This window comes from Typopeltis vanoorti, chromosome 4, assembly GCF_054136105.1.
Source record: "Typopeltis vanoorti isolate ZY-2024b chromosome 4, IOZ_Tvanoo_1.0, whole genome shotgun sequence".
Classification (NCBI taxonomy): Eukaryota; Metazoa; Arthropoda; class Arachnida; order Uropygi; family Thelyphonidae; genus Typopeltis; species Typopeltis vanoorti.
In genome coordinates, this window is record NC_143552.1 from 154936713 (window position 1) to 154959445 (window position 22733).

The 22733-nt window shown below is 34.8% G+C and overlaps 1 protein-coding gene across 2 annotated transcripts in view; it reads right to left on the bottom strand.

The window, feature by feature from the left end:
• The window catches only part of Plod (procollagen lysyl hydroxylase), a 339227-nt gene that overhangs the window by 55407 nt on the left and 261087 nt on the right, over positions 1-22733 (bottom strand). For both annotated transcript variants that reach the window (XM_090392044.1, XM_090392043.1), the window contains one exon: positions 5844-5957. In XM_090392044.1, coding sequence (XP_090248170.1) covers positions 5844-5957 — 114 coding nt within the window. The remainder of the gene's footprint in view (positions 1-5843; positions 5958-22733) is intronic.

Consider the following 22733-nt stretch of genomic DNA (forward strand, 5'->3'; position numbering starts at 1 on the left):
AATTACAAATTGTCACGAGCTAATTCATCTGAATTTGTGGTTGTAATCTTCAGAAATAATGTTTGTCCTTAGGTTTTAGAGGCCAGTGTACAAGGAACCAATCTGAAACAGAATCAGAATTTTGTAAAGCAGTGTGTGTGTGTGTGTGTGTGTGTGTGTGTGTGTGTGAAATGTACTCATTACCAAGGTGAATGGTTTGAAAATGAGAATGGTAAGAGAGTTTGTCAGAAATGCTTGAAAAGTGAGGGCCAGAAATGTGAATGATGTCAAAAATAAGAGTAAAATGGTGAATATTATGGATAACAAAGCATGATAATGTGAGGGTGCTGATGAGACTGAAGATAGGAGTGAGAGAGTACACTTAAACAAACAAAATTCAAATAAAAACACAAGTTGTGGTGAAAGATTGGGAGAATGAAGACATGGCTGTAATGACTGGAGAAATGCCTGGTAAGACAGAGAAGTGAAGGAATGTATGACAAAAATATGACAAAAAGAGAGAGAGGAAAAAATATAGCCCAGTGATCTCATGATGAAATCATAGTTTTCCAAGTGTGAAATGAAGAATGTTAGTGACACTGCCAAAATACAATGAGAGACAATGAAGGAGTTGATTATTCTGGTGGGTAAAAATTATTTTAAAAGGTGACAAGACATGAAATTGTTATAGAAATCAAAAAAGAAGAGTGAGAGAGTCAAGATTCTTTTGTCAGTATCATAAGAGTGAATGCAAACAAGTCAATGAAGAGGTGCAGAAGGAATGGTATGCAGTTTGTAAATGTATGGAGTGAATTCAACAGAGCAAAGGACTTTGACTGATGGGCTATGCCTGAATGAATCTGAAATTAAGTGTATTTGGAAAAAGTGCTGTTCAATGAGAGACTGGGAATAAATCTAAGAAACTAGGGATATTAGGGAGCATACAGATGAACATCTGTGCAGATATCCTTCAAACGAGTGAGAGTGAGAATACAAGGTGCCATAAAAGAGAAAGTGGACTGTGCCAGATACTCAGTGATAGATTGAGTTATGGTCTCATGCCACCAGGTGACTACACCAGACTTCAACTTTTCAGCCGACTCCAACTATCTGCACATAGTACTAAACAATTGCTACTCATGCCACCTCCTATGTTCCTTGTAGTTTCATTCAGTTCATATTGTAACAGTTCTTACATAGTTTGTTTTAATAATGTTATAATTTATGTTTGGCATTATTGCTCTATTTTTATTTATTTTTTACACAGAAGAAGCCACATATTTTAGCAGCAAAACTAGTAGGTTTCGTTATCTTTGTAGTTATTCACAACCCACATAAAATCCAGATTTTCCCTAACTGACACTCTTTATCCTCAATGTGCTGCTTGAGAAAGTTTTCTTGCAAGAGCTCAAAAAAATTTTCTTTCATTCTTATTGCAAGTTTTCTCTGCTACTGGATCAATATTTGGATAACTTAAGTCATCCTAATTACTTTCCATCCACAATTAAATAAATACCTTTCTCTCTTGTGTGAATATTTTTCCGTTATCAGGTTTACCTCTACTAATCATTTCCTTATTTTCACAATAGAAGCTACATTGAGTGAATTACTGTTTACCAATTTTACATCATTGTAAGAATTATACAAAACTGACCAAAAAACACCTATGAAGAAATGATAGGCATAGAACACGCTGGTTTCCGAGGACTATTCAACAATAGACCAAATTTTCACATTGCACCAACTAGCAAAGTTTAGCTGGGAAGACCATAAAGAACTATATTGTTGTTTTGTGGACTTCAAACAATCTTTTGATAGCATCAACAGAGAAATCCTTCTTAAAATTCTACTAGAAAAAGCAACAGACAAATATATAATACAGTTTCTGATAAAATATTACTCTAAGACAAATGCAATAATTAAAAAGGACAAACTCACAACAGAACCCATAGAGATCCAAAAAGGAGTAATGCAAGGATGCCCATTATCCCCATGCCTATTCAACATATATCTAGAAGAAGTTGTAAAGAAGGCAATAGACAATGAGCCTGGAATCAATGTCAATGGTTAAAACATAAATAATATCAAATATGCGGATGATCACGTCCTTATTGCAAGAACCTCAAATGAACTACAAAAGTTGATAAACAAGCTAAATGATAACATATGACATGACAATAAATATACAAAAGACAAAAGTGATGAAAATAGGGAGGAACGGAACTACCATCTCAGCCACCCTAAACAGAGAACCAATAGAACAAGTAGACAACTTCATATATCTTGGATCAAAACTAACAGAAACAATAGATGAACTCAAAACAATCAAACACAGAATAGCGATAGGATGGACCACCATGGTAAAATTACAGAAAATCTGGAAAACAAACAAGATATCTAAGCAAGCCAAAATTAAATTATATGAAGCAATAATTATACCAAAAGTCATTTAAGTCGTGGAAAAATAAATAGAACAAGTTGGATAGAAAAGAAAACAAACATCACAGTCAGACAAGAATTATTGTATAAAAAGGCAGTAATAGAAAAAATTAGAAAACAACAACTGAGATGGTTTGGCCACATGTATGCATGGATGCAGACAGACTTCCTAACGTGCTCATCAATACTTTTCAAACTGAAAAAAGAAGACCCAGAAGACCAAGAATTACAAGAATTACAAGACAAGTAAATATACAAAAGACAAAAGTGATGAAAATAGGGAGGAACGGAACTACCATCTCAGCCACCCTAAACAGAGAACCAATAGAACAAGTAGACAACTTCATATATCTTGGATCAAAACTAACAGAAACAATAGATGAACTCAAAACAATCAAACACAGAATAGCGATAGGATGGACCACCATGGTAAAATTACAGAAAATCTGGAAAACAAACAAGATATCTAAGCAAGCCAAAATTAAATTATATGAAGCAATAATTATACCAAAAGTCATTTAAGTCGTGGAAAAATAAATAGAACAAGTTGGATAGAAAAGAAAACAAACATCACAGTCAGACAAGAATTATTGTATAAAAAGGCAGTAATAGAAAAAATTAGAAAACAACAACTGAGATGGTTTGGCCACATGTATGCATGGATGCAGACAGACTTCCTAACGTGCTCATCAATACTTTTCAAACTGAAAAAAGAAGACCCAGAAGACCAAGAATTACCTGGCTGAAATTAATAAAGAACATATCGGGATGCAGAACATATAAGGAACTTTTTTGAACAGCAAGGAATAGAGAAGACTGGAAGATCCTGCTCAAGAGAAGACTCAACCGTCTTAGACGGAAGAGAAGAAGAATTTTACATCTAGATTGCCTTAAAACCCATCCCTCCAAAGTTTACAGCTAATGAACTGTACAATTGGAGCCTGAGGCTGTTTTATGAGAAGTCGGTCTGTTTAATACTCATGTAAATTACATTTTTATTTTATTGAGCTGGATTTTTTTCTTAGAAACCTTCATGTTTTTTATTGTTGAGTTTTGTGTTTATATTGTATATTTAGTTTATTCCAGAAACTTTTTTTTGAGATATTGCAATATGAAGTAGTGCAGTAAAATGGTGCCACAAATGCAATAGAGAAGCAAGGCTTGCCCTGCTGAATAGAAACATCTAGATACTAAATGTGGATTAACTTCTGAAATCTCAAGATTTAACAAATTATTAGACACAAAAGTCAAGAGGCATTTAAAGAAAAGTTATGCAGCAAAAGGAGAGAGAGAAGGACGTGCTGAAGCAGGTAACATATTAAGTAATGATAATTAGGTATGTAAAGTTGAATATAAAAATAGCATGGCTCTGTATATGTTTGTTAAACTTCACAAATTTCTCCAGCCCAATCTCTATTTCTTAATTCTCTATTCCTTCACTCTCAGCAATGCATTGCAATCATTCACAACTCTCCATACAAAAAACCTGCTTCTCACTCCCTTGCTCTCACACCCCAGTCTTCCACCATTTTATGAAAAACTTGAACATTAATCCTATAACAACCCCCTTACTAACTTGTATATCTCTATCATATCACCCCTCTTCCTCCTATCCACCAGACTCTGCAAATTGCATCATCTCAATCTTTCTTCATATTCAACATTTCAGAGATTGTGAAAATAAGTGCACAACAGTTTGTATGCAGCCTAATCAGAGTCTTATACAATGGAACTAGAATCTCCTTATTTTCGCAAGTCCGTGTCCTCTGCAACATGAATTACTGATGCAGAAAATGGTCATAAAGGTAGACTTTCTTTTCTTAAATTAATTTTTCAAGAAATCAATTTCATTCACAGTAAACAAATGAAAAGTTTCAAAATAGTATACTTTTTCTAATATTTATTCACAATTTTTTTTATTTTCATATTTTTATCTGATTATGTTGTATATCATCACAATGTATATAATAGCATCAACAGCAGAAATCATATTAAAAATGAAGATATCAGAAAGGATCTTGACAATGTTAATATTCAAGAATGTGTAAGCAGAGCTAATCATGTAGTGTGGTCACTTAAACAAAATGGAACATGAAATATTAGCAAAAACAGGTGTTTCAAGGCAAAAATGACAAGAGGAAGGTCAACTTGGAATGTAAAAAGACAGAAAGCAATAGCTATTCAAATTACAGACCTGACAAATAAGGCTTGGTTTTGAAGAATACTGTTGACAGAAAACTATGTAATAAGATGCTACAATATACAGTAAACTGTTCAGGATATATATCAGAAAACAATGATAATTATGGTGATTTCTTTTTCTGATAAGCATATTCCCCATATAAAGATACAGACAAATTTATATTTAATTTGCAAGTTCTGAGAACTCTGTTTTGATTTTCAATTTTAACATCGGTCTTCTCCTTCTCACTTCATGAGAAAAGAAACAAACATTATTGAAACTGTGGCAACTGACTTGGGACCATTATACACATCTTTCCTCATCATTAAATGTTATGCAATACTTCAGAATGCGTAACCCAATGATAACTGGCGAGCTGCCAAGTTTTTTTTAGAAGGTTCTTTAATTAACTACAGGAAGAAACTATAAAGATGCTGCAATTGAAATTGGGGTGCATCTCTGAAATAATTAGATGCTAAGCAATTAAAAGTTAAATGAGATAATTTGAAGCTTATAACCTTATTCATTATCTTATGGAAGATCATATAGTTTTTTTTTTTTTGAGCAAAGAAGTCACATCAGACACTAAGTAAAAAAAAAAGTTATGTATTACATTTAAATCAAACTAAAACCAACTGTTGTAAAGATTCTTATGATATTAATTCTATTTACTTTCATTTCATGCACATTGCAATATGAATACAGTTCCTCTTCTAGTAACGCACACACATAGACACATGCACACACAAATATTTATTTTTCTACAAGATGCATATAAGAAACAATATTTGAAAAACTAGTAATATTTTTATTGACTAAACAAATCAGCTGAAAAGTACTGTAAATGCTGTAGTCAGTTTTTAAACTGACTATAGCTTAGATTATGTATGTATGTATGTGCGTGTGTGTGTGTGTGTGTGTGTGTATGTGTGTGTGTGTGTAAATGACATATGCTTGTACGACTCTTGTGAATTTGGAAGTGTCTAAGATTTACATTACACTGTAATTTCAAAGAAACACGAAGAAACAACTCATACATGAATTATATCACAGCAACATAAATAAGTTTAATAAGTTTAATTACCTACCTACTTATCCTGATTACTAAGAAAAGTCAAATAATAACAGGGAAAAAAATCAATAAAAAATTCCACGATATGGTGCATGTTACCAATCAATTACACTCAACTTTCATTTATTCCTGCCACTAACAATTTATTACATCACTATAAATTGAACTTACTAACTGATTGCTGTAGATTTCATGAAGTTCACTGTGCAGCAAAGAAGAATCAAAGGTTTCACTATTTATAAGGTGTCCAAAATGCTCTGTATTAGAGAGGTACATAAAAAGTCCCTATAAACCAGAATTGTAACAGCATTAATACTTTTTTCAAATATTTCAGCTATCTGTGCATAAGTGTACACATCTTACAACAAATACCACTCTTTAAATACATTCAGATATTAGATTTATGAGGGTGGTCTGAAAAGTTCTCGGCCTAACAATGGAAAAATAAATTTATAATTTCAAAAAATATTTTTAATTTTCAACATAACCTCACTTAAGACTAATGCATTTATTCCAGCAATGCTCCAACACCATTCTCCCATCCCTGCAGTGGTTCTCAGTAAGATCTGAAAAATACACCACTACAGCTGCAATCACTTCTTGATTCGAAGAAAAATGCTCACCAGCAAAGGGGAGTTTTAGTTTTGGGAAGAGATAGAAGTCAGAGGAAGCCAAATCTAGGGAATAGGGTGGATGGTCCAACAATTCATAGTGCAGATCCCTTAATTTTCCCATTGCCAAAACACCTTTATAGGCTGGTGCATTGTCCTGATGAAAGATGATTTTTTCCTTCTGCAAACCAGGTCTTTTCTCACAAATTTTTCGTCTAGTCCGGTTAAAAGATCGGACTAATATTCACCAGTTATTGTTTTACCTTTTTCAAGATAATTAATAAATAAAATGCCTTTAGCATCCCAAAACACCAATGTCATGACCTTTCCTGCTGATGGAACTGATTTTGTCTTCTTTGGCGCTAAATAACCAGTCTGTTGACTGTTTTGACTGCTGTTTGGATTCTGGTATGTAATGGTGAATCCAAGTCTCATCCGTAGTAGTAAATCGGCACACAAAATCAGTTTTATTCTTGTTAAAACGCTTCAAGCACTGTTCATAGATTTTCATGCGAGTGCGTTTTTGATCTGCTGTGAGCAAGAGCGGCACCCCATCTTGCGCAAAGCTTTTTCATTCGCAATTCTTCATGCAAAATATATCTTACGTGTTCCTTTGAAATGCCTATAGTCTCAGCAATTTCACGCACTTTGACTTGCGGGTCATCCAATACCATATCGTGCACTTGATCAATGATTTTTGGTGTTGTTGTTTGTCCAAATGGTTTTTGGACGTCCTTCATGTGAATCATCTTCAAGGCTGGTATGGCCACATTTAAACTCGGCAGTGCCTTTCTTAATTGTCAAAAACGAAGGAGAAGAGAGCCCATAAACTTTTATGAACTTCGAAGAATTTCTTTTGGCGTTAAACCTTCTTTTGCAAAGAATTTTATAACCACATGGTACCAAATTTTATCCATTTCAAGGGATAAAATTTGGTACCATGTGGTACATTTCATACAGACAACACTTTTGCTTCTGATAGCTGTATAAAACAAACTACTTGATAGAATCGACTTGCAATTTCACATGGATGCATATGACAGATGTAGCAACTTAGAAAAAAAAAATCGTGCCGATAGTGTTGCCATCTATGGTCGAGGCTGAGAACTTTTCAGACCACCCTGGTACTAAACTTTTTAAAACACTTCTAGACTATGGAAAACATTAACATAGAGAATTATGCCATTTAAAAAAAATAATAATAAATATTTTACATATATGTGTGTGACAAGTAATTCAAGCTGACTGACAAAAAGTTTTTGTTTTCATATGATTATTATAATATGTAGCATCAAATAGGAGATGAATGCATGAATATACATGAATACTGATGTCAGAAGCATAAACAAGAAGGATGAGGAATTTTTGGTATTGGTTAACTAAACTTGGCCAAAAAGTATAGGCAATGTAAAGAGAGTTGATGGAAGAGGATGTAGTTACAGGAACAAATTGCAAGGATTATAGTATTTTTAGTGAGGAGAGAGAAAACAGGATGGGAAGAAAGGGATGTTGCTGATTTGAGGGTACCGAGTGTGTGAGAGAGAGGCCAACAGAAAATGCCAAAGCTATGCATCAGTTGCTGGTTATATTGGTACATTAATATCTAAGACTATAATGCATAATCCAAGGTTAAAATGTACATATAAAATGTATATATATAAAAAAAGATTTCCTATAATGTATAGTGTAAAATCAATATAAGTATACTGATAATATGCGTGCGTGTGTGTGTGTGTGTGTGTGTGTGTGTGTGTGTATCAGTTAATTTTTGAAACAAAATTTAAAAACACAAGATAAATTTGATGATTTGAATACAATCTTGCCTGTAAGGCAGATTTGGTGTATAAGGCTCTGGCAAACTGCTAAAGGCAGTAAAATGAAGTGCACTCATTAAAGAACTGAGGGAAATCTACTAAAATATGATAAACAATTAAAATTGATCCATGGTACATGTCTGAGGGGATAATACATGCCATTACCCACTCAGACGTATCACTATTAATCTTCAACAGAAAACAGTATGTGAGATGAATATAGACTATGTAGAGCTGAGCAAGCACATACGATTCCTGTGTAGACTGAACTGTCACAGTTTGATTATGGCTTTATCTGGTATAGTTAGTCATTAATCTCACCATGTAAAGTTTGCCACTGGAATAATATTTTTTTTTTAAATTATCAGCCTGTAATAATTATAAATGAGAGACAAATGAGGGAGTTGTAGGAGGATGAGCGGACTTTGCTTCAGTATCTACAAGCCTTGTTTTCATTGATCCCAATATGACTTTGAACAAAAACAGATATCCAAATGGAACCTTCTTAAATGATGTAACAGATGTTACATCATCTAAGACAGATCTGAGAGAGCAGTGGATACCAGATTTCTAAGTGCCCGTAATGAACTATACATAATGACAACTACCATGTATCCTTAATATTTTGATTTTATATAACTGTGTAAACTCTGGCATGCAGTACAGTTGTTATATTCTAGTAAGATCAGATAAGATATTATGATAACATCAGACTCCACAAAAACTTGATTATGAATTGTCTGTGTATACAAGAACAAAACTGATGTTCTCTCTCTGTTTGAAAGCACTACTGGTAAACAGAGGGAGGGCTGGTGCACTTACCTCAACTGCACAAAGAGAAACTGCATGACTAAATCTTAGCGTGCCAAGTGGAAAGGTGTTCTGAGAGGTGTGTGTGTGCAGCATTGTCTAGTGTGATGTTTAGAGCATATACCAGTTCTTTTGATTCAGAAATCAAAGGATTGGCACTGTAGAAATTTCCCAATTGCAGGCAAAAATTCTTGTTCACATGTAATGGTCTAGAAGGGATTTGAGAACATATTATAATACGACAGCTGCAAACAATAGAATGTGTCATTCTATGATGTAAATGTATGATTTTGACATTACTTTGATGTAAATGTAATGGCTGAAATACACCAGTTGCAGTTCTAATTGATATTTTGAATTACAGTCAAAGCAACTAAAAGCTGTGAGACCAGTCAGTTATGGCTATTACTTGCATGTATTTTTCTGGCCAGTTTGCAGGATTAAAAAAAAACAAAAAAACTTGAATATTCTGGATGGAAAAACCCAGCTACCACTGTATACTTTGCAGCAAAGAACATTGGTTTTCATACCAAGAGATGGAGAATATGGTATGAAGGATGATCAGTGATCTCTAGAGGCACTTATCTCATAATGGTTTATATATGCAAGGTAGAAATGTTATTACCATTTTTATTGAAAATGAGTCTCAAGAATATTCTTCTGTCGCAAGTGGGATAATCGTTTGTTCTCTTAATTCTAGGTCAGCATGAAGACTAGAGTCCTTTTTGGCTCTAATGGTAGATGTATCATGCTGCAGTATGATTGGCAGAAATTTAAGTTTTTTGTAGTAGGATATTTGGGCATAATACTCCAAGCTTTATTTTGAAGTTTCTTAGCTTCTGTATATTCTACCATGATTTGAAGGCCTGATACTGTGATTGCCTGCACTATGAACTCAATAATGCAATTAACTTCACTACTTTGTTAAAAGGAGAGGAGTTGACCGTTGAAGAATCAAATTCTCCTAAGGATGAAGATATATACCAACCAGCTTGATTTATTTTCCATCATAATATCTATAATAGGATACATGGTTGTCTTGTAAGAAAGTGGGTATCAAAAGACATTGACCAATCCAATAAATGTCATCTTCTTACTTTATACTTACTTAAAAAACAGTGGGAAGAGAGATGGTGAATAGATGATATCAGTCTTATGTCAATATGTACTGAATGTTCAGGTAGCAATGTGGAAGAGAGTATTAGATCTGTGTTAGGAGGGAGAGGTTATTGTTGTCAAGCATGCATTTAACACTTTCCTAATATTAGCATTTCAACTATCTCAAAGAGTGTTGTGTTGCAGCCATTTAAATTCCATCCCCATAATGAGTATTGGGGATGGTAACTGCAAGATGAGATTACTGTGGCATGACTATAAACAAAAAATTACAGGATAACCACAGTAATTAACTTTAATGCAATGAAAGTACAGATATTTTGTACTGAAAATAGCAGTAATCATCAGTGTATAGAAACAAGCAAATCAAAGAAACGGGAATACAAGGTGGTATATCAATTAAAAACTGTTGCCACGTGCTAGAAATTAATATTAATAAATAATATTATTAAAAACTATTTTTGGAGTGCTTAAGGGTCAAAGCTGTATAACAAAGAGGAGACCTCCACATAGCCTTTAAAGGAATGCAGAGAACTGACCAGGGCATCTGACCTAATGTCCAATCCTCACCTTCTTGTAGTGCACCCTGTTGGGTATCCACCTGGATACTTAACGAACAAGGATGCATGGGCAATTTGGGATTTAGCTGACCAAATTGTATTCTTATTGGCTTAAACCAATATACAAAATAATGGTACAACATGACAAAATTTCATGCCGACTGGAAAGTCGCCTGGTTACACAAGACCCCCCCGTTGTTTTTGCCAGGGAAGCAGGGCAACAGCGAAAAGTCAACTACTGGAACAAATCTGAAAGTACACCCCCAACTCAACATCACCAGAGTTAAAGATCGGTACTATCAACATAAGAAGCCTGAATGGCAAAGAAATGGAGCTAGCTGAGGAATTAGATAAGTACCAGATCGACATAATAGGGGTGATTGAAACAAAAAAGACAAAAACTGGTGAGATCTTTCTGAGCAATAAATACAAAATGTTATATTCAGGCAATGACAATCAATGAAAAGAAGGAGTAGTCATAGTATTCAACACTAAATATGAGGCTAATCTTCTTGAATGGCAGGCAGTCTCAAGTAGAGTGATGTGGGCAAATATCAGAATGGGGAATTGGACAATGAGACAAATTTGTGCATATGGTCCCACAGAAGATTCTACTAAGGTAGAAGTGGAGGAATTTTTTGATGCTTTAGAAAAAGCAAATGACACAATGAAAAAGGAAAAGTTGGTCCTTGTTGTGGATCTGAAGAGAGAGAGAGTAGGAAATGATTGTCAGACATACAAAAATATTTTGGAAAAATTTGGAGAAAAAAGTAAAGCTAATAATAATGGCAAATACCTGTTGGATTTCTGCTCAGGACATGGACTGGTTATTACCAACACCATGTTCCAACATAAAAATGTGCACAAATTCACATGGAAAGAAGAGGCAAGGAACAAGAAAAGTCTCATTGACTATGTTATTGTTGATAGTGATGTTTTCTCCCTGGTGCAGGACACCAGAGTGTACAGAGGATTTGAAATTGGAAGTGATCACTATTTAGTCTTGAGCTTCTTTTCAATATAAAACTGAATTTCATATTGAAAACAATAATATGTAAGAAAGTTTTAAAACGAATAAAAATTAATCAGCTTTCAGATGTGAACTGTAGACTAAAATACACAAAGCTTATTGAAGAAAAAATGAAAGGGTTTGAGAACAGGAACCAAACCTTGGAGATTCATTGGCAAGCCTTGAAGAAAACCTTGATTGATTCAAACAGAGAAGCATGTTGTGAGGTTGTCAGCAAGGATAGAAAAATCAGAACTCCATGGTGGACACAGAAAGTTAAAGAGGCAGTGCAGGAAAAGAAGAAAGCATATTAAAAGTTCCTAGAATATAAGTCAGCTTGTGCTCTTAGAGAATACAGAGACAAATGTAAGAAAGCTAAACATTATGTAATGGGAGGACTTCGGCAAGAACATAGAAAATACATATCAAGAAGGTGATAAAATATTCTGGAGGTTGTTGAAGAAGCTTAGAAATGAAAGAGTGCTGTAAAAGGAGTTAGAGATGATAAAGGTGACATGAAAACGGGAGAAAAAGATATCCTTGAAGTATGGAGTAATTACATCGAAAAATTGCTAAATGAAACAAGTGGTGATGGCACAGAGGTAAAAAAACACTCAACAGACATGCAGTCAGGAATACATATCCATAATTGAAGTAGAATAAGCCATCAAATGCTTGAAATGTGAAAAGGCAGCAGGAGTAGATGATATTCGACCAGAAATGCTGAAGTTATGGTGGTATAAAAGTCTTACAGTGGCTGCACTGCATAGTTCAAAAGGCCTGGACAGAGGGACAAATTCCCAATGATTGGAGTAGAGCTCTCATAGTACTCATATATAAAAAGTGAAATAAAACTGAATGCGAGAATTATAGAGGTATTTCCCTACTGAGTGTTCCTGGCAAGATTTATGCTAGTATACTTGAGAAATGGTTGAGAAGAATTATGGAAGAAAAGCTTGGTGAAGAACATGCTGGATTCAGGCCAAATAGAGGCTGTCAAGATCAAATCTTCACTTTACGACAAATAGTTGAAAAAGCATGGGAATATAACAAAGATCAAGATGCCAAGAGAGAAACTATTCAATATGCTACAATTATATGGTGTCAATGAAAAATTATATTAAGCAATACTTAGTCTTTATTTGAGTTGTAAGTCAGCAGTTGGAATTGAATGAAGTACAGGAAGATGGTTTAATGTTAAATCTGGTGTGAGACAAGGCAGTACATTGTTCCCTCTGTTATTCATTATCTATATGGATCACATTATGAAGGAAAGTGGTAATAAACATGATATCAGAATTGGAGATGTTAATGTCAGCTCTTTGCTTTATGCAGCCGATGTTATACCTCTAAATAAATCTGCTACAAGTTTGCAAGATTCCCTGACTAAATTGAATAACTGTTGTAATAGGTATGGTATGAAGGTCAGCAATAAAAAGACAAAGACAATGAATATAGGTAGAATCGATGAAAATATCAACTGTATTGTGAATGGAGAACCTATAGAGCAAGTGAAGCATTTTAGCTACTTAGGTGTGATTTTTAGTGAAGATGGTCAATTAAATATGGAAATAGACAACAGAATCAACAAAGCTGGTATGGTAGGAAGTCAATTGAATAAATTCATATGGAATAAGAGAAAAATTAGTCGTAACACTAAATTAGCTGTATACAAGACTGTTCAAACCAGTTTTAACTTATGGATCTGAGAGCTGGGTCAGAAGTAAAACACTTGACCAAAGACTAGAGACCGCAGATATGAGTCCTGAGAAAGATTAGATGCGTGAACAGATGGCACCAATGGCAATATCATATTAAAAACGTGGATATTAGGAAAGAATTTGACATTGTCAGCATCCAGAAATGTGTTAGCAGAGGTAATCTGAGATGGTATCATCACTTAAACAGAATGGGCGAGGAAAGATTAGCAAAACAAGTGTTCTCTGCTAGGTTGGCAGGAAAACGACCCAGAAGAAGACCAAGATATTGGTGGATTGATACAGTACAAAGTGCCTTAGACCAGCGCTTCCCAAACTGTGGGCTGCGACCCCCTTGGGGACCATTTGTTGTTGAGGCTTTAATCTTCTTTTAATCTTAAAAGAAACGTATTTAATTTTTAATATTTACTATTTCTTTTTTGTTCTTTTTTATATTTTAATGGAAAATGTTGAAAGTTTATTTTTCACTTGGTTAGAGTATAATAAATTTAGTTTAATCCTTTATCCAAGTGTGAGCAAACAAAGTTTGCGCCTGAAGATACTTTCAGGCGCAAACTTTGTTTACTCACACTTGGATAAAGGATTAAACTAAATTTATTATACTCTAATCAAGTGAAAAATAAACTTTCAACATCTTTCTCTAATCCAGAGTAAATTATTAAAAAAGGGTGGCACACCAATTGGCAATTCCTATAGGTGGAGATGACTTACTAATGCTTCTGCCTGATATCTCCACTTGGGCCTGGCTCCCACTGAAGAGACCTCAATAAAGGTCAAAACTAGTCTGGGTAGTGGCCCTTCTCTTAATGCTTAACATTAGACACATATCCGCAAGGAGATGTGCTTTGCATTATAGGAGATACTAAGATAGGAGTGTTGGTATCTTGCTCCACCTTTGCAACGAGTTGCCCTGGTGTTGTACCACCTTAACCCAGTCCTGAAGATACTTTCAGGCGCAAACTTTGTTTGCTCACACTTGGATAAAGGATTAAACTAAATTTATTATATTTAATGGAAAAAAATCAGACATTGGTGTTGGTTAACAAATTTTACTTCTTGCGTATTTCTTCGCTTAATGAATATTAGTAAATATATGCTTATTCATATAAGTTTAATTTCAAAGGTATTGATAAAAAGCACAAAAAAGATTGCAAATGCAAAATCTTGAATATAAATTGTATTGAATATAAATACAATAAATATTATAATAATATATGTCTCTATTATGCAGTACCCATCGAAAAATTTTTTTCGATGGGAGCCGTGAAATATTTTAATTCTTCCAAAGGGGGCCTTGGTGTCCATAAGTTTGGGAAGCACTGCCTTAGATGATAGAAATATAAGATGTGATAATGTTGGAGTCTTGACAAGTAACAGACTGATTTGGTGGAAAATTGTAGATAGGAAGTTAGTAATGATGTAAATTTTACATGTAATACTATCATATCCTGTATACCCCTTGAGGGTACATGTCAGGAATTTGATGATGATGATGAAAACTATTTTTGATGGTTACATAAAATAAGAATCTCCCAAACTTTGGGAGTGAGAGACAATCATTCCGATTCAGATTTGGCCGATGTAAAAAGGCTTCACAACTTTCTCTGTAAAGGCATTCATATTTAAACCTGTTTCTATGGAGAAGACGAGATTCATCCTATTGGATACTTCATCTCGGTGGTAAGTGTTTAGTGTCAATACTATGTTGTGCCAGATCAGACTTTTGAGATTTCATGTATTCGATATAATATTGAGGTTCATTAATTATTTTTTCTACAGAACAGCTTGTCTGCCCAAAGTATGTTAGATTACATTCACAAGATATCTGGTAAACATTAGGTAAAGATAGAGGTAACAGTCTGTCTTTTGTAGATGGCAACAGATGAGAAACTTTGTTGATAGTAAAGTATGTGGGAATGAGATGATACTTCTTCAAAATTCTACCAATCGATCGGTTAAGAGATGTCAGAAATATAAGCAAATGAAACCATGCAGTCTGTTGAAGAATCCTGAGGTTTGGAACCTAGGAGTCAATTATCTGTTGAATTTGATTAGGGTTGTAACCATTAAATTCCATTAACGTTTCGATAGTGAGAACTTCTTGTTGTAAGTTTAAAGGGGAGGAGCTCACTTTATGTACTCTACTAATTAAAGATTTGATAACACTGATTTTTTGTGAGGTGTGATGAGCAGACTTTTGATGAATGTATCTGCCAGTAAAGCTAGGTTTCAATAAACACTGGTTTATAAATTACTGGAGGCTGTGTCGTAAGAAGGATGTCCAACAATGATAAAATACCAGCCTTTTCTTTTTCCATGGTGAATTGAATGCATAGGTGAAGGCTATTGATCTGTTGTAAGAAAGTGGTAAGTTCATTTTCAGAATGAGGCCAAACAGCAAAGACATCATCAACATAACCAATGAGTGGCGTGGGGATGAATGGATGAGAACAAGGTATCTCCCAGATGGTTCAAAAAATAGTTTTCCAAAGATAGAGACCGGGGGCTACCCATGGCATTGCCTTCAACTTGTCTACAGATCTTGTTTTTCCAGCTGAAATATCTTGATTCTATAACAAATTCAAAAATCTTTGCAATATCAGGAGGGTAATCATCATATAGTATGATGATTACCCTCATATTTATAGTAAATTAACAGTATCAGATAATGGAATGTTGGTAAAGAAGGAAACAATGGCAAAGCTGACTAACAAATCCAAAACTTGTATTTGAATATCCTTGATTTTCTCAAGAAAATGTGTGGAATTCTTGATGAATGATCTGTATTGTCCAGTATGGGCAGTTAATAAATGTGACAGAAATTCTACAGGTGGGAGAGTCAATACAATTCATGATGGGTCTTAGTGGATAACCTTCTTTATGAATTTTTGGGAGGTCATATAAACGAGGAGTTCTTCCAAAATGAGTGTGCAACTTGTCCAAAGTATTTTAATCCCAACTAACAACTTCATCAAGCAGCTTATTTAATTGTTTAATTTGTGTTTTTTGTAGAGTTATAACTAATTTCTTGATAGGTGGAAATATCGTGTAAAAGGTAGTCTATCTTCCTCTCATAGTCAGCCTTATCCAGTACCACTAAAGCTTTTCCTTTATCTGCTTTCGAAATAGATATATTGCTCTTTTGTCTTAATGAAAACAGCACACTGGTTTCAACACTAGATAAATTACATGAAGGTAATTTGCTTTTAAAAAGTAAAGCAGAAACTTCAAAGTGTAGTTTATTAGCATCTTTGCTGGAAAGTCCTGACAGATTGCATTCAATGTTATGCAAAAAATCAAGACATGAGATGCATTTAGGTACCACAGCAAAATCATGGTCTTTAGCCAATAGACTAGTTTCAGCATCAGGCAACAGGCATCCAGAAATATTCACAATCTATTTATTAGGAGGGGTGTTGATAGAAGTAATTTTTTGCTTACGGTATAATGATTCATATTTTTGCATCAGTCTGCAGGAATGTCTTTTAGAGTGGGCTAAAGATTGTTTAGAAACATGTAGAACGATATCCAGTAATCTGTCATCCAAGGTAGCCAAAATCCTTCTTTCAAGATCTAAAATAGACTGAACATTACATGCTAAATCTTTTTTAGTTGCTCGAAGTTGGTTTGGTTCTGTATCAAGGAAAACTTGTGAGAATATAAACTGTGTGAACTCCAGGCAACTGATAGTCTGAAACTAGTGTATAATATTATTTATTAATATTAATTTCTAGCACACCACAACAGTTTTTAATTGGTAAACCACCGACTGCTGTATGTACTTGTATTCCCATTTCTTTGATTTGCTTGTTTCTATGCACTGATGATATACTGTTATTTTCAGTACAAAACATCTGTACTTTCATTTCATTAAAATTAATTACTGTGGTTATCATGTAATTTATTGTTTAAGATCATCCTGGGATATATTTACACTAAGCAGTAAATTGTGATATGAGATTTTACTGGGAGGTGGAATGCAACTACCTCTATGTTGGTATTTAGCTTGGCTTGTTGGAATAGGGTAAGATTTCTTCCAAAGGATTATAACTCCTCTATAGACAGGTCCTTCCACTATCTTGATCTTACAGATAATAGTGACATACCATAATATTGGATTCTTGCCAGGTTTCAAATAAGTATCCTGCAGGCAAAAATAGAATGACTTCTGCAAGAAGACTTCAATGTCATCAGTATTTTAGCAGAATCCACAGCAATTCTACTCTATGAACGTATTCATTATTTGTCTAGTGGCAGATTAATTTGACTTCAAGTTTTGATTCTGCTTTGGCTTTTCTAGGTCATGGATTTTTCCTTTTTATGGGGAAATGGTGGACAGCTGGTGTTGATGTTTCTCTCTCCAGAAAAAAAAAAAAATAGCTGTGTCATCAAACTGAATATTCACAATATCAATAAACTGAAATTATGCAATATCCCAAGATAATAGGATATTTAATCATTTTGAATTCCTCTGTTGATATGGAGATCCATTTTTTCAGCAGGCTTTTTTCTTATGTGGTGCTCTTTAAAATTTTTTAAAGGATTTGTCATTGCAAAGGAATAATTTCATTTTTGATGTTTTCTAGAGTTAGGCAATAATTCCACATTTAACATTGCTTGAGAGTAAGCCAGATATACTTCTTCGTGGTTTGTGCCTTTAGGCGATTTGTGAATGCAGTTTTCTGTTTCATGCTCTTTACTGACACAATGGGCACAGATTGCAGAGCTAAGACAGGCAGTTTGAGCATAACCACATTTCTGGCAAATGAAGCACCCTGCTTTCACTGATACTGAAGGTGCAAGGATGGTGAATGTAAAGATGATATTCCTGGTAGATAAGGTATCCATATGCATTAAGATTTATACAAAAAATCTCATCAGGAGCAACAAGAAGGTCCCACTACGATACACTCCTCTTGAAAAGCTTAATGTTTTATGGGGGAGGGATTACTGGTTATCTGCCTTGAGGATTTACTGGTATTACCTCAACAAAGAGGAGTTGCTTTGAATGTTTCTTTGATGTTCTGAGAAATATATCTCCTAAATGAATTTTGTTTTTAAAACCAATTTTGGGGATCTTGCCAATCTATCCAGATAAAGAAGGGTGACATTTCCTGATTGGATATTCAATGTTTGCATATATTATTAAAAATGGTGCATTTGTATATATTTCTGTTGTTTTCTGTTTGTGTTGGTTTAACATATCAACAATTTCTGGATAAGGCCTTATGAGGTTCTGATAATTTTAAGGACAAGGATTCATACTCAAAGAGAAGAAGAAGAGGATTTATGCCAGAGCTCCTTATCTATATGGAGCCACACATAAATGCCTACTATCCAGCAAGCAATGACTGTACTCAGAAGTGAAATGCCAGGACCCTGTTTCCAGATCAAGAAGAAGAAAAACATTCTTCACCCCTGCAGGTAATCCAACAAACCAAATGATCCTGGCCAGGCCATCCAGATCATCTGTTTTATGAAGCAGAAGAAAAGCAGTGAATGGCCAACACCAGGATCCTTCTTTCTAGATGTGGAATTTTTCATGTATTCGAAAATGGGAAAAATCTAGATTATACTCAATCAAAAAGGCAGATAATTAGTGATGTACCACAGGACTGTTTTCTTGGGCAGTTATTTAACTTGCACAGTAATGATAATAGGAATGATTTGGAGGAAAAACTAGTTGTTTGATGCAGTTGCTATACCATGGAGGACAACACAGTTAATATTCTTGCTGCCATTTATTCCACCGGTTGTGCCTAGATGGAGGCTGTGTAATGGTGTGCAAGGGGCACTGTCAAGGCCACGTTAATGACATGGAATCTAGATGCTTTCATCAGATAGTTCAATTTGATGGTAAGTAGTGAATTCATGAGTGAATGTATCTTGAATCAACTGCATAAGAAATGCATCAGACATTTTTGTTTAAATACAAATATTGTATAGCATATAAAAGAAATATGTTGGTATTTAACTAGTGCACTTTTTTTTTTTTTTAATTTTGTAAGCAGTTTGTATCAAAATTAATTTCAAAACTATTCAATAACTGTCACTAAGTGGAGACACATCTGAGATTCTTGTCCTTGAGTGATGAAATTATAGTTTGAGATTAAGAGTGATCTTGTAAAGAGTTTCTAGAGATGTACCACCCCCTACTTTAACAGTACCTCAATAAAGGTGGAAACCAGTCTGTTTAGTGACCTTTCCCACAATGCACACCATTATACACACTCAAAAGGATGTGCTTTGAATTATAGGATATTAAAGCAATTAATATGGTCATTAGCTCATATATAAGTAGCCTAGTCATGAAAATACTTCATGCACAAACTTTGTTTGCTTACACTTGGATAAATGATTAAACAAGAATATAATTTCTTGGCATTTTTAATTTATAACCAAGTGAAAAAACTTTCTGCTTCCTTCTCAGCCTTGGTCAGTCCACTGCTGGACGAAGGCTTTCCCATTTTTTGACCACTTTTTTCTATCTTTGGCAATCTTCTTCCACTTCTTGTCAAAGTTTCTAAGGTCATTATCTCATCTAGTCCTTGGCTTTCCTCTGTTACTTCTTCCAGTTGGTATCCAGTTTGTAAGCTCCTTGATCCAGTGTCCATCTTCTCTTCTCATTACATGACCTGCCCAGTTCCATTTTCTGGTCTTAATATAAGTTAGAATGTCATTTATTTTGGTTTGCTCTCTAATCGAAGAGTTTCTTATTTTATCTTTTAAAGAGATCCCCTAGAAAAAACTTTCTAACAAGAATTTAAACAAAATTATAATTTCTTGTCAAGTATAACACAAAATAATTGCAATTATTTTCATGTTTACCCACAAATATTTCTGTTATATATTTTCTCAATATAAATCAATTTTTTATGCATCAAAAATTTTTTACCCATCAGAAAACAAGCTGCATTTTCATGCACTTCATAGAAAAATATATTTGACATTTCAACCTGGTATGAAAACATTACCATTTTCTATGTTTTACTGATTTATGTTCATTAATAGAAGTTACTTCATAAAATTCTCATTCTTGGGAAACATGATTATGGAAACTAAAAAATCATTTAATTAACAAGAAACCAGAGAGTTATCATTACAAAAATTATCTAACGTATACTGGTTTGTATGGACTTATTTACTTTTTGTTTTTATATCAGCCTAACACATGAGAGGTCTCAAGACCTATAATGTGATGGTGTCATGTTTCATAAATCACTTGTTTTCTAAATGATACCATTCATATTATTCACCATTCTGAAAAGAAAAGATAATTTAACTATTCCAACTACATCACAGATAAGAACTGTTGCATTAGAGTAATGATTTTTTCTTGTACTGGGGTTTTAATTATTATTATTATTATTATTACCCAAGACTCCATGGAGTCAAAGACTCATCTAGGAGGTCCTTTTATCATGCACACAGCTCATCTGCATCCCATGCTACTGTGCTTTAAACACACTCAAATTCTCTGCAGACACCACACTCTCAGGCACGGCATTCCAATCATTCACAACTCTGCATGAAAAAAACCTGCTTCTCATTCCCCTACTCACATCCTCTTTATACAGTTTCCAGGGATGACCTCTGGTTCTCCCTGATCTCCCACTATTTTCTGTAGGACCTCTCAAGCATTGATCCTATAACAACCCCTTACCAACTTGTAGGTCTCTATCATATCTCTCCCTCTTCCTCCTGTCAACCACACTCTGCAAGTTGCATCTTTTCAATTTTTCCTCATACTCGACAGAGGTTAGAAACTACCTTAGTCAGTTGCCTGTGGACCCTTTCCAACATCTCTTCATCCTTCTGAAAACCAGGTGACCAAATCTGGGCACAATAGTCTATGTGTGGCCGAATCAAAGCCTTATACAATGGAACAAGAATCTCCCTACTTCTACAAGTCAGTGTCCTCCGCATTATTCCCAGAAGCCTTTGTGTTGTCCCCACAATTTTGGCTGTGTCCCCTAAATTTCAGATCCTCATCCACTATCACCCCCAGAACTCTTATTTCCTCCATCTCCGACAATATATCCTCACCAAGCATAAATTCTGCATCCCATTTTTGTTTTCCAAATTTTAAAACCTTACATTTTGTAACATTGAACTCACATCCCCATTCCCAATCACTCAATTTATTCAAGTCTTCTTGTAAGGCCACAACATCTTCTCTACTCTTCACGGTTTGTCCCAACTTTGCATCATCTGCAAACAACTAAATATCTCCATCCAAATCTTCACCAATATCATTGATATGCAAATTAAACAGCAATGGACCTAAAACAATCCCTTGAGGCATACCACTAGTAACTTTCCTTTTCCTGGATAACCAAGGTCATCATCTCATCTAGTCCTTGGCTTTCCTCTGTTTGTTCTTCCAGTTAGTATCCAGTGTTTGTCCACTCCCCCCATACACAACTTGTTGATACCTATCAGACAGCTAGTCTCCAATCTAATGCACCAATCTAATATCCAACCCCATCCATCTAGTTTGACTATCAACTTATCATGCAGTAATCTATCAAAAGCCTTTGCGAAATCTATATACAATATATTACTGTGTATCCTTCTCCTCTGTTCATGGAAGCAGTCACTTTATTGTAATAAGTAAGTAGATTACTAAAACATGACCTCCCTTTAGTAAATCCATGTTGTCCATAAAAGATAATACCATTGTTGTCAACCCAATTCTGGATCCTACTTCTCACAACCTTCTCCAACAACTTAACTACAACACCTGACACACAGATAGGCCTATAGTTTGATGCTTGAGTTAAGTCAAGGCCTTCTGTCATACTCTCCTGCTCTTCCACATCACTTCCCACTTGATCTGATTCATTCTCTGTACTTACTTCACTACCTTCCAGCAAGAGTCTCTCCAAGCAACTCACACCATAATCACTCAAACGCAGTCCATCGCTCCTATACAGTTCACTTTGTTCTTCAAACTCATTCCACACATTAACAAATTGTACTCCCCTCTTCTCACACATTTTAGCCAACATATCATTCATAATCCTTGCTCTCTGCCTCATCTCACCAGCCATACCTAGGTAACATGCTTACTACCCTTCCTGTCACACTATTCTCTTTTATCTGTTTAAGCAGCCTCCTGATATCCCTTCTGACATGCTCTTTGTCTTCTGTCAAGTCATTCGTACCTATTAAAACCATTAACTCCTTTGCTCGCTCCCTCCTCATATCCAATATCTCAATCACTCCACTCATTTTACCACCTGGAAAACATACCTTGTGCATCCTCTCATCCAGTACACCTTTAATAATGGAGTCACCATATAACACCACTTGCTCGTCTGTCGTTAACTCTTTCATACCCACTTGATTTGTTTTAATAGTTTTCACCCGAATTTTCTTAACTTCACTCAGCATCCATTTCATCTCTTGCCTCATCCAACC